This window comes from Caretta caretta, chromosome 17, assembly GCF_965140235.1.
Source record: "Caretta caretta isolate rCarCar2 chromosome 17, rCarCar1.hap1, whole genome shotgun sequence".
NCBI classification, from domain to species: domain Eukaryota; kingdom Metazoa; phylum Chordata; order Testudines; family Cheloniidae; genus Caretta; species Caretta caretta.
Window position 1 is genome coordinate 5,722,596 of NC_134222.1, and position 19,944 is coordinate 5,742,539.

Sequence of the window (19,944 nt, forward strand, 5' to 3'; positions counted from 1 at the left end):
GTGAGTGGTTGGAGCGGTGGGAGGAAGAGGAGAGGCGTGAGGAAGAGTGGGTGGGGGTCAGGGATTGGGCCGCCAGCGGCCGGAGGGCAGAGAGGGAGGAGCAGGGATTTGGAGGGTGCTGTCTGCAGGTGCCAGTGAGTTGAAGGTGCTGGGGAATGGCTTCTGATGAAGCTGGTAGGTGCCATATGAGGGTGAACGTGGCAGTGGCAGGCCGCGGGTGAGGGGGTGGATGGTAGGAGTGAAGATGGGGAGTTATGACTAAAATTACCTGGGGAGCGGGAGTGAGGTGTGGGCTAAGAGCACAGCTGAGAAGCAGGAGTCATGATTTCTCATCCAGGCTCTGCCACTGACCTGAATTTGGGCAAGTCACTTAACCCCGACATGCTTCAGTTTTCTCTGTAAAATGTGGCAATACCCACAGACAGGGGTAAATTAACGTTTGTCCGGTGCTTTGAGTCAGAGCACTATATGTGCAAAGTATTATGATTTTTTATTATTATTAATAAGGTTAAACTCTCATTTGAAGCTCTGTAAAGGTTTAAATATTTATTGGGATTTTTACTGTGGTGATGGGGTTCAGATTTTTGTGATTTGGATCTTTGAAGGATGGTCCAGTGGTTAGGGTGCTAGCCTGGGACTCAGCAGATTTAGGTTCAATTGCCAGCTCTGCCACAGACTCCCTATATGGTCTTGGGCAGGTCACTTAGTGCTTGTGTACACAGGGAGTTATTCTGGAATTGCTCTTCCTGATTAACTCCATGTGTGGATGTTCTTATTTCAGAATAAAAACATCTGCACGTGGAGTTAATCAGGAATCAGCTTTAAATTCACATCCTATCTTATTACAGATTTATTTTCATGTGTAAAGACAAACTCTTAGTCTCTCTTTCTGTGCCTCAGTTCCCCATCTGTAAAATGAGTGATAAAAGTACTTCCCTGTCTCACAGGGGTGTTGTGAGGATAAAAACATTAAAGATTGTAAGATGCTTAGATACTATGGTAGTGGAGGCCACAGAAGTATCTGAAAGAGAGAGATAAAGGCATTTGAGTTGGTACCTAGTGATAATTTGATTAAAAAATAGAAAGATATAAAATTAACATGTCACGCATTAAATGGATTAAAAGTTGGCTAACTGATAGGTCTCAACATATATTTGTAAATGGGGAATCATCATAGTATGGCTGTGTTTCTAGAGGGGTCCCTTAGGGACTGGTTCTTGGCCCTATGTTATTTAACATTTTTATTAATGACCTGGAAGAAAGCATAAAATTATCACTGATAAAGAATGCAGATGACACAAAAATTGGCGGAATGGTAAATAATAAAGAGGACAGATCACCCTGATGCTGAACGATCTGGATCGCTTGGTAAGCTGGGCGCAATACTGTTTCTCACTTTGACAATAAAAGTAGAAATTAAGGCTTGTATCGTGCAAAGTTACCTGTGTGGGCACACCACTTTGTCCATGTGGTGCATCCCTGAAGGATTGGGGCCTACAGTGATCAATACACATCAATCCTGAATTCCAAGTCCCTATTTTAAAAATAAACGTTTCTCAGTTGTAAAAGTGCAACATAATAGAAAAGTAATATATTGGTTTTATATGCAAATCTATTACAGAGAAAATGCTTTTGGATCTGAGAATATTTCTCTCAGTTTTCAACCCAAGGGAACTTTTTTATACAAAAGTTATAAAAACTCTTAAATTAATTATTTCAGTACAAATTAAAGACAGAACCCTAATTCAGTAGCTCCTCTCTCATTTCTCTTAATTAAGGCCCCAGTCATTCTGACTCATACATAACTTTAAACAGTGAATTGTCCTATTGACTTCAATGAGATAAACAGTGTGTAAAGTTAAGCACATGTATTAATCTTTGTAGGATCAGGGCCTGAGTCATAAAAATAATAGAGTGGGTGCTGTTTTAAAAACTTCAGCATTTACATCTTCTTGTGGTAATTGAAAATAATATATGTGGTACTGCAGAACAGTAAATGCTGAATTTTAAATTGCACTCACTGTACTAATGATACTTTTATGTATATAAACACTTTACAACCTCCAAGTATACACCAATATTAATGGATTCATCTGTCATTAATCTAATTACTTGGTGATATGATCTATACAACATTCTTACCTGAATGAAAGTGTCTTTTAGTATACTATGCCCCATTTAAGCACCTAGGGCTTGATTTTAAATGGTGCTGAGCACCCACAGATCCCATTGAGTTTTGGCTGGTCAATACTTGTGAAAATCATGTCCTTCAGTGTGGACTTTGTATAGGGTCTTGTGTGGTATGGATTGTGGGGGGAAAAAATTATCCAAAATCCTGAGAAGTCTTCTAGAAGCTATGGGCCAGCTCCTGTTGAAGTTTAATGGGGATTTTCTTCAACATGAACTTGGACAAAAGAGTAAATGATTTATAAAATTGTACATAGGTGCTAATGTAAGTTGGTGATACTACAGGAACTCTTGTGTCTTTATTGGTCTGATCTTGTAGGTGCTCCATACACAGGACTTCTAGTGGGAATTCCATATGGATTGAGCACTGTGCACCCAGCTCCTCTGTAATTTCTGTTACAATTTAAATATTTAATTTAGTTCAGAACAAAAAGTTTTAAATGGCTGCTGGAATGATGGATTGAAAAAATGTCATCACGGAGAAGGAATAACTTTCTTAAATAATACTTCTAGCTAGATTGTAACATATACGTTAATGATTTTCCCTGACTGAGGTTTTTCAGCATCATATTATTAAGAAGTTCTACATAAAGCTGACAAGAGCACATAAGGAAATCTGTGTCTGATGAAAGTATCCCATAAAATGGATAAAGTTGGAGGAACATCTGGACATGCGAGGATAAGATTATGTGGAAACCATCAGACTTTGGATGTATCTTGGTTAAATTCTAGCCTACAAGAGACATTATTACCAGGAAAACCATGGCATAAGGTAAAATGTTTGTTTGCAAAATATGCATCTATTAAATGATTTAAATGCATGTGGATGTCATCTTTGCAATTTTTGATCTGTCCTTGTTCCTATTGCTTGCTTATATGGACATTTTTTTCCTTAGTGTGGGGGGTATTAAAACAACAACTGTTGTTTTTAAATATGCAAGTAGGCAAATATTCTAATGACTATTTTAGTTAGCTTGTCAAGAATTTTATTATTCTCCTTGAAAGTTAGGACAAAAGACATGCATCAGAATGTTACTCAACTGTTCACATTAGATTTACCACAATAAATTCTCTAAAGGCAGTGTGTTTGCACAAAAACAGCTAAAGAAACTCTCAACACATATGAGGCAAGGGGAAGATTACAATCTTCCAGACTGTTTGTGTTCTGTAACTTTAATTTCACTCATCTCATGGACAAAGCATGTTATAAATACTGGCCAGATGGACATATTTGAACAGAATGCTAGCAATAAACCTCAGACCAAATTCATACCTTCACCAGATCTGAGTTTGCCCCATTATACTTAGTATCTAATTCTGAAATATAATTTAATAAAAAATTGTCAGAATATTTTGCTTTCTTATGGGTTTTCTGATATTCAGCTTTAACTTTTCTTTGCTTAATAAAATTTCCTTACTTGTAGGTAAACCCTAAAGCATTCCTTCCCTTCATAGTGTTTATCTGGTTCAAAGTTTTGTTCAGTTCTTATATTCTTCCCCTTCCCCCTTTTTTTCATAGTCTTAAGAATCGTTGGCAGAAACCATCTTGAAATCTTTATTTGCTTTGAGTTATAAAGCAGAATCAACATAGATTCCTGCCCACCAATTTAACCTGATATGTAAAAGAAAATACACCTACAAGCAAAATGCATTGATGCATTGTTTAGTTTTGAATCCACAAATAGGGAAGTCAAATAATCTGAGTACTATCAATTTTATTTACAGCATAGGGCACAATGTTGCAATACCTTACTCAATAAGTGAGTCCCGCATTTATTTTCCTTTCCCGTCTCTCTTTCAAAGTTCTCTTATTGCAATGACTTTCCATGCCACTAAGAAGGGCTGGAATCATCTGCCTTTGGTGATTGTCTGTATTGCTCCATGTGTCACACAGAGGATTCTGCTAAGGAACAATGTAAGTTGCTTGCATTGCCTCAGGGAATGAGCATGCTGCTGCCCCAGATCATTCTAGCTCAACAGCAGAAAGATGAGCTTGGGAACCAAGATTGGAATAGGTTTCAGAGTAGCAGCCATGTTAGTCTGTATTCGCAAAAAGAAAAGGAGGACTTGTGGCACCTTAGAGACTAACCAATTTATTTGAGCATAAGCTTTCGTGAGCTACAGCTCACTTCATCGGGTGCATAAAGTGGAAAATACAGTGAGGAGATTTATATACACACAGACCATGAAAAAATGGGTGTTTATCATACACATTGTAAGGAGAGTGGGATAGTTCTGCATGGGCAACATGTTGAAATAAGATGCGACCTCTGGATCAGCCACATTAAGATGAAAGATTGCTCCTTAAAGAACTTCAGATGATGTCCAGATACTACAGTGCAGGGTGCATTAAAAGTCAATAGTTAGCCTGAATTAAAGTTTGAAGAATTTCTGGAACTACAGTATGTTTAAAATATTTACTGAGACAAGGTGGGTGAGTAACATTTTTTTTATTGGACCAACTTTTGTTGGTTAAAGAGACAAGCTATTGACCTACAAAAGTTGATCCAATAAAAAACTTTACGCACCTAGTCTCTTTAATATCTGGGGACCAACACAGCTACAACAACACTGCAAACTTAGTATTTTATTACTAATTTATTTCTCCTTTAGGTTTTAGACAAACTTGGAGCTGCTCTTGCTGATGACATGAACACCAACTAAGAAATCCTACACCATGACAAATGATTTTCTGTCTCCTTGGCCAGCATTTTGTTAAAAAAATATTTTAGTGAGTGTCCTAATCAAGCTAGTCTATTAGTAAGTGAGTTATGGGAGCTTTGAGCCTACAGCAACATAACGTGAACATGTACAAATCTCTTGTTGTCATAAAAGTAAAGTGGATTATTTTGTTCTCAGTTATAAAATTGTACTTCTAAATTTTTCAGTGTAGTTAATCAATCTGAAATAAGATTAAAATGTTATATATCTTTTACCTTGTATCTAACAGGCTTTCAGTATTTTTTTCTCCTCTCAGGAAACTTGAAAAGAAAACAAGATAATGAGTGTATATATGAGGGTTTTCTCCATTGGAGCTATGGTTCAAATCCAGATTCAGTGAGATATCAAACTCATATAAGTATAGATTCTGTAGTCCTAACTTAGCAAAACTTTCATTGACATTATGGGAATTTTGTCTGAGTTAGGATTGTAGGATCTAGCCCTTTGAGCAGACTCTTCTTAGAATGGAATTCATGTGGTAGCAGACTTGACAGGTTTGGAAGCATTTGTGCGTGACAAGGAGGATGGGAGTATCCAGTTCTTCATTATGGAAGCTGATGACTGAATGTAGGGAGGATGGTAGTGGGGCTGCTGTCCTGTTGTGTATACAGTTCTGGACAAAATCCTGAGGATCTTACTTAGGCAAAAATGTCATTAACTTCAATGGAAATTTTGCCTATGAACTGAGCAAGGAGCTCAGGATTTTGTTCCATATCTTTAAAATCTTCTTAAGCATTGATTGTCTGGCTACTAGAATCTTTTGTTGCCAAAGCAGTAGAGTGTTTTTAAACCTGGGAATTTCTTGCTCCACATTAAGAGTAGCCTGAACCAAGCTTAGTCTGTGGTATCTTTACCCTAGGAAATGGTTATTTCTCTTAATAAGAGTAACCTGCTAACAGGACTTGCTACTGTGGGAATTTATTGTTCCCCAGTAAGAATATCTTGGGACAGGAGCACTCCCAATATCATTGTCTTTGTGAGAAAGTTACTACAGATTTTCTTTAGGGAAAAGTTACTCTCCCTGTCTTAAATATCTAACTTAAATAATCGAACACAAAAAATGGCAAGAACTGTTTATACAAGATGTTATGTTCTTGTGATAACCCAAACGTTCTGTACCTAGTCTTCCACAAACATGAGTGAGAGAGATCAGAAGAAGTTGGAAGAAGATACAAGGATCTGGGTGAAGCAACAGTGCTTAAAAGCTGCAGAACGCATTAGCTGTCAGTTCAGACTTGGTGAGTTAAGATATACTGTCTATGCCATATATATGTGGAAACAAGCTTGGGCAATAAAAACAACTGCCACTATCTGCAAATCTTACTTTTACAGCTAAATCTTTGTCTACAAAAGTATTAAACAAAAGATTTTAGAGACTCAAATCCAGCCACCTACTCTATTTATGAATAAACAAGAATGTGATTGCACCACAGAAATAATGGGTCAGGTTCTAGTTCCTTCTCTAGCTGCTTTTGCGTCATTTTGGTTGAGCAAAGCAGCTGTAAAGCAAGCAGATCTGGCCTCCTAAGGATTCTCCTACACTTGAAAATCCTTGGAGGACTGTAGCATCTCTTATGCTTACACATCCTGCTGTCTTTCAATGAATGATTCATTCTATAGGAAAGGGGCATCGCCAGTGTGTCCCTCCACTCCATTGATTCCTGGGTGCCAGCATGGCTTTTTGGGACAGTAGGTTGCTGGATGTGAACGAGAGCGGTCTTTTGTCAGCTCTAATTTATGCTGAGGAATGGCCCAGTCCTTGGCTGGCCCAGGATCTAGGGATTCTAATGATGAATAATACCTATATCTGATACCATACTTTTCATTGTGCTTTTTTTCATCGATCTCAAAGCACTTGACAAAGGCAGTACGTATCATTATCTCCATCTTTTCAGATAAAATGCCACCTGAAAGCAAGCTGTCTTTACCCCTCCTTCAATCTTGCACCAAACACAGATTTGCCAAATGGAAGGATGTGGGCTAAATGGGTCAAATTTATCCCTGATGTCATTCCACTGAAGTTGGGGGAGTTAATACCATGGATGAATTTGGCCTGTGGTTTAATTTGTTACTACAGATGTCTCTCACATAACTATCACAGTTACCAGGCTAACTGTGCTTCTGACTCCCTCCTGATTTCTGAGTTCATCCCCTCTCACATCTCATCATGTACCTTGGGAAGGAATCACCTAATTCTCCCACTCTCAGACCAGGTCTGATTTAGTTTCAGTTCCTGCAGTTCTTTTTCTGCTAGGAGCTATGACAGTGGTACCCAGTGACCAGACAGCCTTCTTAAAGGAAAGTTTTTATTTTTTTAAAAAAAGCATTTCAAAGAAAAAGACCGTAAAACAATAAAACAGACAATATTCACGTTTAGGTAACTCATGTGTCTGCCCATCTTCCAGATGGGGATCCTGGTAGACCTAAGCTTCCTATAGGCACCACAAGGCTGCTAGGCTCTGAGTGACAGTTCCTTCCATTAAATCACAAATCAATTCTCTATGTCTACTGCAGGGAGTTTTCTGTCTTTAAAAGCTACTCAGTGCTTTAAACACACATTCACAGGAATTGTCACCTTTAACCATTTAGTGTCCCTTTTGATCTCTAGACTCCCAGTCTTCGCAGAACAGATGCATAACTTTAGGCTGGAGCCTGGAAGTAGGCCATTGTCTTGTAATTGTTGCCCAGTTGATGGGAGGTTGCTTACACAGAGCCACTATGTTGTCCTTTCCTGCTTGTCTTTCCAACAGTCCGCTATTAAGAAAGACCAGTACATCCATAAGGAAAGTTAAATAAGCTATTATAGCTATACAGTAACTTCACCTCACTGACCAGGCCACAGATAATATTCACACAATTATTACATATCAGTATGCTCAGATTATTACCTAGCAGCTCCATGCCTGCCACAGTAATGTCCTCAATTTCATTCATATGTTTTCACCTTTCAGTATGAAATTGAAGAAGTCACTGTATGCCATTATTTCCTGCCATAGGCTCTGATCCTACAATGAGTTCTCTGCAGGCAGACCTCTGTACCTGTCTGGAGACCCACTGAAGTCAGTAGGATTCTGTGCAGATGCAGGGGTCAGCCTATGCAGATCTCATTGGAGGACTGAATCCATGCTGCTTATTGTCCTTTTTTGTTTATTTTGTGTTTTTTATCAAAAAAATTCAGCTAAAATATATCTGGGAAGAAAATTAAATATGCAAATAAATGAAAGAGAAGTATATATAGCAATATCATACCAACTGCAGCTTAGCAGTAATTATGGTTTACCGCAGGAATGTTCTGCTGTTTTCAAATTAACTTTTTATCGTAGGAAATCTGAAAAATGTCCTGTTTAGTACTGCTGTATCTCCTACCTGAAGCTAGAAATGAAACCGCCACAGGATTCCTTATTCGATGTATGCTCTTCAATAAATTGGTTTGCATGTAAAAATGACTAGTGTTCATGTAAGTGGCTGAATTAAACAAGAATTTTTTGTGAAGTTAAAATTAAAAATTGATTCCCTTCAATAATAATAATAAATAATGACTTGACTTCGGTCTCTTGAAAATATTCACTTTTAAAAGTGCTTTATAAATATTAATTGCACTTAATTGGAGTTCCAGTCTCTGACTCCATCTTAGGAGTCATTCTTAGATACCTTAAGGTTGGAAAATGCAGTTTTAATTTTGCTTTTAAGTCTTTTGGACCTGATTTTTTGCCCCCAAACTGTGTGTATTCATCTGCAATGTGAAAAGAGTGTAAAGTGGGATTATGACACAACCAACCAGAATTCTCCACTCACTTACACCAATGGTAGTATTTTGTACCCAACCTGCATTTGCTTTGCACAGGTGTAAGATTGCACACAGGGCGCAAGGCAGTGGAGAATCAGGTCCTTTGAGTCCGACCCTGTATTTGTTTAATTGTGTGTTTTGGGTGTGCAAGATATGGAGGACTCAAGCCTTGCATTTGTAAATTACTTTTAAAATAAATTACATTTTGTTTTCTGTACACTAGATAATAACTGACAGACTGGCTCCCGAAATGGTGCATTTTCTTAATGATACCTACAACATAGTAGCAACAGAGATGGAATTGTTATTGGCTACACATGAAGCATGGAAAAAGGTAGCTTATTCTTTCTCCAGTTACAGTTTTTTGCTAAGAAAAAATCTTTAACTTGTTTTTTTAAATATTATTCAGCAAATAACAATCCAGGTAATTTATATCCCCTCTCATAGGTTATTTTGAATCAACTTTAACATCTAAATTAAAGATCTGGTGGTAGATATCCAAAATTGTAAATTGTTTGTGACTAGAACACCATTTATTTTAAATTTTGCATTTATAGGCAGAAGATTCATATAAGGATCTACTACCATCGGAGTGGAATTCTAATTCGACATCAGTAGCTAAAAAAAGGACAAATTCTGTTGAAAGCAAAGACCTCAATCTAGCCATACACAGAGGATCTGTTTTCCAATTAAATGAAAAAGGTAAAGGAATACATTGATTCAACCCTTAATAATGCTCTCTTAAGTGTACCTGACATTTAAAAAATAAATCAGAAATATCCACATAGAAAAAAACATAATTAAATTAGAGTTAAGGCTACCATAACTGTACTGTGCTTGGGGGTTGGGGAGCAAAACAGGCCCCAGCAATACCCACAAAGCCTGATTTAAGGAGTTCTGACTCAGCCCTCTCAATTCCCAGGTCCCTATCTTCCACAATAAATCCACATCATCATTACATGAGTGGAAAAGCAAATTTATTTAATTTGATGCATTTTACTTAGTGTGATTAGGGTCCCAGGGAGCCATGCTGTAGTCACTCACTTAGGATCAACTGCAAAGAATGGGGCAAATAAACCCCAAAGCTGGTGGATATTCCAATACTTAGACTTACCAAGCAAGCACAAAACAGCTTCTGTAATACCTTAGTAGTTACCCAGAAGCCTACAACACAGTTTCCTTTTAAGGAACCCAGCTTCAGGCCTCCACCCAGACACCCAAGTCAAATACAAAAGTTCTACCAATCCCAAAGGATTGGACACGTTACCTCCCAGATTAAGGAATATTTCAGATCTTACCCAAATACATTCTTATAGCCAATTCTTATTAACTAAACTAAAATTTATTAGAAAAGAGAGAGAGAGTAGTGGTTAAAAGCTCAATATACATACAGACAGGAGTATAGTTTCAAGATCAGCTTCATAGTAGAGATGGTAAACTTTGTAGTTGCAAAGAGTTCTTTCAGAATTAGTCCATAGGTTATAGTCCAATGTCCATATTCAGGGTAATCCAGGTGGGACTGGAGATCTCAGCCTTATGATTTAAGCTTCCCCTGCCTGAAGCATCAAGCAGATCTGAGATAAAAAAGGATCAGGACCCAAGGGTTTTTATACAGTTCCAGGCATTCTTTTGGCAGCTCAGAGTCCTTAGGCGTACAATAGGCAATCAGGGAGACTTTGAAGTAGACATATTTCCTAAGCATCACTAGTAACTAGCTACAGGGATTAACATAAGGTAATTTATCCATTAAGCAGTTTATTACAAACTTTAAAGAGACATATAGACAATGACACTATTTCATCCAACATTCATCTAAATGTTAATATTCCCTGTTGATCTCTGAATCAATTGCTATAGTGATAGACAGGAGCTGTCTATTTTCATGGCTGACATCTAACAAAATATAAGTAAACACATACAGTTAGTATCATGTCCAGTCCTCTAACAATACAGGTTTGCATTTCAAAGTTCTAGCCTATCTAACATGGAATGACCCTAATTACCATTCACATATTTTTCTAACATGTCTCTAAAGGTTGACTCTGGGTCATTTAGCCTGTGAGCCACTTAACCCTTTCTATTGGCACCATACTTGACACACTTTGTATAAGATTCATTGCAACTATAGAACAGTGGTAGCAACAATGATTTGCAAGGTCATATTCTAATCAGATAACATCACACTTAGAGATTGGTCCAAGTAGAAAAGAAAGTATTCATATCTGGAGCTTCCAAACTATCAAGATGTTTGGATCCACTTTGTGGTTCAGCATATTATAAAGATAGGAGTATATGTGATATCCACACCTGAATCCAAGCTTCAATTCTGAAGCCTTCCGAATTCTGATCCAGGGTTTAGGTTCAAGCCTCTCTCTCTCTTTTTTTTTATTTTTTTTAAATACCAGAGTTTACAGAAAGTGTTAACATTATTTAAATGCTACAACTACTATAACCATGTTGAAAAACAAACCTGCATATTATAGGTTAAGAACTTCTGAAAGTACCAGTGCCAGTAATTCAGAGATAATTTGTTAACAAAGAGTAACTGCTTTGCTTGTGCTTTCCCTGACAGTCAAGAGTGCCAAACCATTTTTGAAGAGTGTGATTTTTCTCCTTTATTAAAACATTAAAGGACCTCCACTTCAGATACACAAAAGTGCTCCTTCACACAGACATGAGAGCTAATAGAGGTTTTCAAGCTCATGTAGAGTGTCATTATTTATTCATTCAGGTTTAAAATAATTGGGCAAAAGATCAGCTAGTGTAACTACCCACTTGAGTTTTAAAATAGATCAATTTACTGCAGAATGTGTGGCATTTTGCAAAAGAATACTTTTCACCTAACTCATAGCAGTGTTTTTTCTCCAAGTGCTAGTGCATATATATATATTCTGCTCAGATATGTGCTTTCCCACTAGAGCCGGAGACTTGTAGATAGGAGTTCCCATTAGGGCGGCACATGTGCTCTGAGAGTCCTCATACCTCTAACCAAGGTCATAAGGGACGGAGCTGCCTGACTTCTCTTTCTCACTGCCTGTGGCTCTCAGTGATGCCTCACGCTCACTGTCTTTCTAGTGCTGGTGAACACCCTTTTCTTTTAAATAGTCCTAGAGTTGTTAGCTTAGTCTTAGCCCTGGTCTACACTAGGACTTTAGGTCGAATTTAGCAGCGTTAAATCAACGTAAACCTGCACCTGTCCACGCGATGAAGCCCTTTATTTCGACTTAAAGGGCTCTTAAAATCGATTTCCATACTTGACATTAGCGCTTAAATCGGCCTTGCCGGGTCAAATTTGGGGTACTGTGGACACAATTCGACGATATTGGCCTCCGGGAGCTATCCCAGAGTGCTCCATTGTGACCGCTCTGGACAGCACTCTCAACTCAGATGCACTGGCCAGGTAGACAGGAAAAGAACTGCGAACTTTTGAATCTCATTTCCTGTTTGGCCAGCGTGGCAAGCTGCAGGTGACCATGATGGAGTCCCAGAATTGCAAAAGAGCTCCAGCATGGACTGAACAGGAGGTACGGGATCTGATCGCTGTATGGGGAGAGGAATCCGTGCTATCAGAACTCCGTTCCAGTTTTTGAAATGCCAAAACCTTTGTCAAAATCTCCCAGGGCATGAAGGACAGAGGCCATAACAGGGATCCGAAGCAGTGTCACGTGAAACTTAAGGAGCTGAGGCAAGCCTACCAGAAAACCAGAGGGGCGAACGGCCGCTCTGGGTCAGCGCCCCAAACATGCCGCTTCTATGATGAGCTGCATGCCATTTTAGGGGGTTCAGCCACCACTACCCCAGCCATGTTGTTTGACTCCTTCAATGGAGATGGAGGCAACATGGAAGCAGGTTTTGGGGACGAAGAAGAAGAAGAAGATGATGATGATGATGAGATAGCTCACAGCAAGCAAGCGGAGAAACTGGTTTTCCCGACAGCCAGGAACTGTTTCTCACCCTGGACCTGGAGCCAGTACCTCCCAAACCCACCCAAGGCTGCCTCCTGGACCCGGCAGGCGGAGAAGGGACCTCTGGTGAGTGTACCTTTTAAAATACTATACATGGTTTAAAAGCAAGCATGTTTAATGATTAATTTGCCCTGGCATTCGTGGCTCTCCTGGATGTACTCCCAAAGCCTTTGCAAAAGGTTTCTGGGGAGGGCAGCCTTATTGCGTCCTTCATGGTAGGACACTTTACCACTCCAGGCCAGTAACACGTACTCAGGAATCATTGTACAACAAAGCATTGCAGTGTATGTTTGCTGGTGTTCAAACAACATCCGTTCTTTATCTCTCTGTGTTATCCTCAGGAGAGTGAGATATCATTCATGGTCTCCTGGTTGAAATAGGGTGCTTTTCTCCAGGGGACATTCAGAGGAGCCCGTTCCTGCTGAGCTGTTTGCCTGCGGCTGAACAGAAATGTTCCCCGCTGTTAGCCACGGGGAGGGGGGAGGGTTGAGGGGTAGCCACGCGGTGGGGGGAGGCAAAATGCAACCTTGTAACGAAAGCACATGTGCTATGTATGTAATGTTAACAGCAAGGTTTACCCTGAAAGTGTAGCCACTGTTTTATAAAATGTGTCTTTTTAAATACCGCTGTCCCTTTTTTTTTCTCCACCAGCTGCATGTGTTTCAATGATCACAGGATCTTCTCCTTCCCAGAGGCTAGTGGAGATTAGAAAGAAAAAAAAATGCGCTCATGATGAAATGTTCTCTGAGCTCATGCTGTCCTCCCACACTGACAGAGCACAGACGAATGCGTGGAGGCAAATAATGTCAGAGTGCAGGAAAGCACAAAATGAACGGGAGGAGAGGTGGCGGGCTGAAGAGAGTAAGTGGCGGGCTGAAGACAGGGCTGAAGCTCAAATGTGGCGGCATTGTGATGAGAGGAGGCAGGATTCAATGCTGAGGCTGCTGGAGGACCAAACCAGTATGCTCCAGTGTGTGGTTGAGCTGCAGCAAAGGCAGCTGGAGCACAGACTGCCACTACAGCCCCTGTGTAACCAACCACCCTCCTCCCCAAGTTCCATAGCCTCCACACCCAGACGCCCAAGAATGCGGTGGGGGGGCCACCGGCCAACCAGCCACTCCACCACAGAGGATTGCCCAAAAAAAAGGAGGCTGGCATTCAATAAATTTTAAAGTTGTAAACTTTTAAAGTGCTGTGTGGCGTTTTCCTTCCCTCCTCCACCACCCCTCCTGGGCTACCTTGGTAGTCGTCCCCCTATTTGTGTGGTGAATGAATAAAGAATGCATGAATGTGAAGCAACAATGACTTTATTGCCTCTGCAAGCAATGATTAAAGGGAGGAGGGGAGGGTGGTTAGCTTGCAGGGAAGTAGAGTGAACCAAGGGGCGGGGGGTTTCATCAAGGAGAAACAAAGAGAACTTTCACACCGTAGCCTGGCCAGTCATGAAACTGGTTTTCAAAGCTTCTCTGATGCGTACCACACCCTCCTGTACTCTTCTAACCGCCCTGGTGTCTGGCTGCGCGTAACTGGCAGCCAGGCGATTTGCCTCAACCTCCCACCCCGCCATAAACGTCTCCCCCTTACTCTCACAGACATTGTGGAGCACACAGCAAGCAGTAATAACAGTGGGAATATTGGTTTTGCTGAGGTCTAAGCGAGTCAGTAAACTGCGCCAGCGCGCCTTTAAACATCCAAATGCACATTCTACCACCATTCTGCACTTGCTCAGTCCTGACTACTGTCCAGGCTGCCTGTGTACGGCTTCATGAGCCATGGCATTAAGGGGTAGGCTGGGTCCCCAAGGATACATATAGGCATTTCAACGTCCCCAACAGTTATTTTCTGGTCTGGGAATAAAGTCCCTTCCTGCAGCTTTTGAAACAGACCAGAGTTCCTGAAGATGCGAGCGTCATGTACCTTTCCCGGCCATCCCACGTTGATGTTGGTGAAACGTCCCTTGTGATCTACCAGAGCTTGCAGCACTATTGAAAAGTACCCCTTGCGGTTTATGTACTCGCCGGCTTGGTGCTCCGGTGCCAAGATAGGGATATGGGTTCCGTCTATGGCCCCACCACAGTTAGGGAATCCCATTGCAGCAAAGCCATCCACTATGACCTGCACATTTCCCAGGGTCACTACCCTTGATATCAGCAGATCTTTGATTGCGTGGGCTACTTGCATCACAGCAGCCCCAACAGTAGATTTGCCCACTCCAAATTGATTCCCAACTGACCGGTAGCTATCTGGCGTTGCAAGCTTCCACAGGGCTATCGCCACTCGCTTCTCAGCTGTGAGGGCTGCTCTCATCTTGGTATTCATGCGCTTCAGGGCAGGGGAAAGCAAGTCACAAAGTTCCATGAAAGTGCCCTTATGCATGCGAAAGTTTCGCAGCCACTGGGAATCGTCCCAGACCTGCAACACTATGCGGTCCCACCAGTCTGTGCTTGTTTCCCGAGCCCAGAATCGGTGTTCCACAGCATGAACCTGCCCCATTAGCACCATGATGCATGCATTGGCAGGGCCCATGCTTTCAGAGAAATCTGTGTCCATGTCCTGATCACTCACGTGACCGCGCTGACGTCGCCTCCTCGCCCGGTATCGCTCTGCCAGGTTCTGGTGCTGCATATACTGCTGGATAATGCGTGTGGTGTTTAATGTGCTCCTAATTGCCAAAGTGAGCTGAGCGGCCTCCATGCTTGCCTTGGTATGGCGTCCGCACAGAAAAAAGGCACGGAACGATTGTCTGCCATTGCTCTGACGGAGGGAGGGGCGACTGACGACATGGCTTACAGGGTTGGCTTCAGGGAGATAAAATCAACAAAGGGGGTGTCTTTACATCAAGGAGTATTTCAGGCAGGACTTCACGGAGGGTTCCAATAAGAAATGGTGCACCTAAGTTATTGTTCTTATTGGAACAAGGAGGTTAGTCTGGCCTCTGATTGATACATGGCTAGATTTACCTCGCTGCACCTTCTCTGTGAGTGACTGCAGTGTGACCTAGAGGAATGAGTCCCCTAGACGGGGTGCGGGAAGCAAATGAGTACAAAACAAATCTCGTCTATTTCTTGTTTTGATCCACTCCATCTATCTTTTACATCTTTGGCTGGCAGCAGACGGTGCAGAAGGACTGCATGCATTCCACATCTCATGACTGCCCGGCAGAAGATGATGCAATAGGACTGCTAGCAATCCGTATCGCCTGCCTGCTCACCATAAGACGGTTCAGTAGGACTGACTGCAGGACTAAAGAGAATGACCTGGTCAAGTCACTCCAGATTTAGTCCCTGCACCCATGTCTGCCCAGGCGCTCCTGGCCAATGTGGCCAGGAGCATCTCGGACATGACGATGACGGCTACCAGTCGTACTGTACCGTCTGCTGCCACAAGGCAAGGGGTTGATGCTGCTGTGTAGCAATGCAGTACCACGTCTGCCAGCACCCAGGAGACATACGGTGACGGTTATCTGAGCGGGCTCCATGCTTGCCGTGGTATGGCGTCTGCACAGGTAACTCAGGAAAAAAGGCGCGAAATGATTGTCTGCCCTTGCTTTCACGGAGGAAGGGAGGAAATGGGGGCCTGACGATATGTACCCAGAACCACCCGTGACAATGTTTTAGCCCCATCAGGCATTGGGATCTCAACCCAGAATTCCAATGGGCAGTGGAGACTGCGGGAACTGTGGGATAGCTACCCACAGTGCAACGCTCCAGAAGTCAACGCTTGCCTCGGTACTGTGGAAGCACTCCGCTGAGTTAATGCACTTAATGCACTTAGAGCATTTTCTGTGGGGACACACACACTCGAATATATAAAACCGATTTCTAAAAAACCGACTTCTATAAATTCGACCTAATTCCGTAGTGTAGACATACCCTTACTGTGGATAGATTAGCTTATTAGTGTTTCCTTTGGAGTGAAAGAGAGAGAGAGAGAGAGAGAGTGTGTGTGTGTGTGTATATGTGTGTGTGGTTTTTTGTGGTTTTTAGGTGCAAGACATATAAGGGGCAAATGTATCTGCCAGTCCTTTACTAAGGGGATGCAAAACCTCAGGAGGCATGTCCAAGGACATACCTCATGGAAAAATTCATTTGTCCTGTCTCCAGTCCAGGCCATTCTGGAACTGAGCAAGCTTAGTACTCCTCTACCAGAAGTGCTCTGGCTGCTCCATCTACTCACAGAGGAAGAAAACCTCCAGAGAAAAGAGACATAATTTTCCACACCAGGGGACATCTGGCCCAAATTGCCAGCTCTCTGGAGATTAAGACTACATTGAGAACCAAGAAGGGCTCCTTGAGCATACACAGGGACTCCAGTTGCCACACTTCAGCTGCTAAAATTCATATAAGCTGTCTGGTACTGAGCTAAAATTGAGAGCTCCAGAGTGCCCCTGGTACCATATAGCTGATGTATGTAACTCTGGTACTGTTAACTCTGGTGCCAACCACACTTGTACCATTGGTATGGGTACCTAATGTATGGTCAGTGACTCCAATGCTGGTGGCCGTGACACCAGTGCCATTGATTTCATTGCATGAGGTATACCAGTAACTGTGGCATTGATGCTGTCAGTATAGTTGACTCCCCAGGAATATAAGGCAGCCAGGAAGCTACTCTACGTATTGGTACTGGAGTCTTGCTGCAACAGACTATTCTCTTGGTGATAACCGCAGTTCCGCCAACGTCAATGGGTGCATGTCTGGAAGAGATTTAGACCCAAGCACGATGGTCAAGTTAATTGGGGATGTCATTGATTCTACAACTGCCACAGCCTACCTGCATTAGGAAGGGTTCTAGTCCATGCTAAACTTGTGTACCAGTCTGCAAGTTCATGCAAGGACAATAGAAATCTTGTCTGAGGCAGTTAGGGCATGTGGCATCCTGAACGTACGTGACTCAGCATGCTAGACTTCACTTACAATGTATGCAGAGCTGGTGGAGATGTGTGGATTGACCAAACAAGTACCCTCTGGACATCCTGATTCATTTACTTGCTCAAGTTCTATCATCCATGTACTGGTAGATGAGTCTGCAGAACGTTTGCTGGAGAGTACTTTACACTCGTCTTCTTCCAGCTATATGGTTCATCAAAGAATCATCCCTCCATATAAACTTCTTGTATTTAAGGGGCATACACTGAGCATGCAAAGCTTTTCTCACCTCCATCAAGTGCCTGATGATACTAGTGATGGAGACAAGGTGGGTGAGGCAATACTTTTTATTGGACCAACTTCTGTTGGTAGAAGAGACAAACTTTTGAGCTACACGGAACTCTTCTGATCTGGGTGATGATGGACAACACAGCTACAATGTTGTACCTCAACAAACAGGGTGGAGCAAGGTCCAGTCCTCCATGCCTGGAGATGGTACAAGTTTGGCACTTCTGCATTTGAGGGTGCAGTACCCTCAAAGCCTGTTGAGGGTGCAGTACCCTCAAAGCCAAAGTTCTTCCTGGGGTGCAGAATGTTCTCGCAGATCACCTCAGCAGGAAATCCCAGGAAAATCACAAGTGGTCACTGAAAACAGCATAGTGAGTCTAATAGTCCAGAAATGGGGATATTCCAGTGTCACCCTCTTCACAACCAGACAAAACTGAAAATGTCACTCTTTTTGTTTCAGGGCCAGTCAGAGTCCAGGTTCTGTCACAGATACATTGTGGTCAGTACTAAAAATAAACTCACATTGTGAGATGCACAGTACATAATGACCACCCAGAGAGAGAAGCATCTAGTCCCTGCTTGAACAGAACCTGCATATCACCTTCTAGTGACTGGCCTTTAACTTGAAGGCTTTAAGAACATTATTTCCAGTAGAGATAAATAACTTCTTAAATATTATCCATACGTACATTTCACAATGATTATGACAACCAGTAAGCTACTGGCTCTCAGAAGAGTCCTTACATTCCACCCTTTGGTATGTAGATACTTGACCCAGGCGATCCCTGTAAACCCATATGTGCCCTTATGCCATCTGCCAACTGGCACCACAGAGTTCCTGAGTCACAGTTGTCTATTCACACATTTGCTGAACATTATTCCATCACAATAGCTTCCAGAGCTGATGCAGGCTTTGAGAAATGTGTTCTTCAGTTTTGTTTAAGTACAGTCCAAATTCCCATCACCTAAGGAATTCTTCTGGGTAATCACCTGAAATGGAATAAATATATGTGCACAGGTACTCCAAAAAGAAGAACCCATTCCTTCCCTGTACAGTAACTGTGGTTCTTCAAGATTTATTGTGCACATATATATTCCATGAGTCATCCTCTTTCCCCACTACTTCGGAGTCTAATGTCGCAAAGATTCTGGTGCACAGGAACTGAGAGGACTTTCCTCCCTCAGTTGGAGGTACGAGGACCCTCAGGGTGCATGTGCCATCCCAATGGGGTATTGCTGACCAGAAGTATTTGGAACAAGTGCGCTGGGCACACACACGTGAAGTGGAATGCATATGTGGCCAATGCATCTCGAAGGACAACAGTTATTGTACAGGTTTCAGAGTAGCAGCCATGTTAGTCTGTCTTCGCAAAAAGAAAAGGAGGACTTGTGGCACCTTAGAGACTAACAAATTTATTTGAGCATAAGCTTTCGTGAGCTACAGCTCACTTCATCGGATGCATTCAGGGGAAAATACAGTGGGGAGATTTATATACATAGAGAACATGAAACAATGGGTGTTACCATACACACTGTAATGAGAGTGATCACTTAAGGTGAGCTATTACCAGCAGGAGAGTGGTGGGGGAAGGGGAGGAACTTTTGTAGTGATAATCATGGTGGGCCATTTCCAGCAGTTGACAAGAACATCTGAGGAACAATGGGGCGGGGGGGAATAAACATGGGGAAATAGTTTTACTTTGTGTAATGACCCATCCACTCCCAGTCTCTATTCAAGCCTAAGTTAATTGTATCCAGTTTGCAAATTAATTCCAATTCAGCAGTCTCTCGTTGGAGTCTGTTTTTGAAGTTTTTTTGTTGAAGAATTGCCACTTTTAGGTCTGTAATAGAGTGACGAAAGAGACTGAAGTGTTCTCCGACTGGTTTTTGAATGTTATAATTCTTGACGTCTGATTTGTGTCCATGTATTCTTTTATGTAGGGACTGTCCAATTTGACCAATGTACATGGCAGAAGGGCATTGCTGGCACATGATGGCATATATCACATTGGTAGATGTGCAGGTGAACGAGCCTCTGATAGTGTGGCTGATGTGATTAGGCCCTCTGATGGTGTCCCCTGAATAGATAGTGAACACAGTTGGCAACGGACTTTGTTGCAAGGATAGG

General features: G+C 41.9%; 1 protein-coding gene across 18 annotated transcripts in view; it reads left to right on the forward strand.

Annotated features, from left to right (window-relative positions):
• The window catches only part of LOC125624080 (uncharacterized), a 52,036-nt gene that overhangs the window by 616 nt on the left and 31,476 nt on the right, over nt 1-19,944 (forward strand). For 6 of the 18 annotated variants that reach the window (XM_075120699.1, XM_048824412.2, XM_075120713.1 and 3 more), the window contains exons 2-6: nt 2,742-2,959; nt 4,801-6,146; nt 8,232-8,316; nt 8,919-9,029; nt 9,253-9,397. In XM_075120699.1, the coding sequence (XP_074976800.1) occupies nt 8,287-8,316; nt 8,919-9,029; nt 9,253-9,397 (286 nt within the window). In that variant the 5' untranslated portion in view covers nt 2,742-2,959; nt 4,801-6,146; nt 8,232-8,286. The other 12 variants (XM_075120704.1, XM_075120702.1, XM_075120707.1 and 9 more) reach the window with 11 other exon arrangements.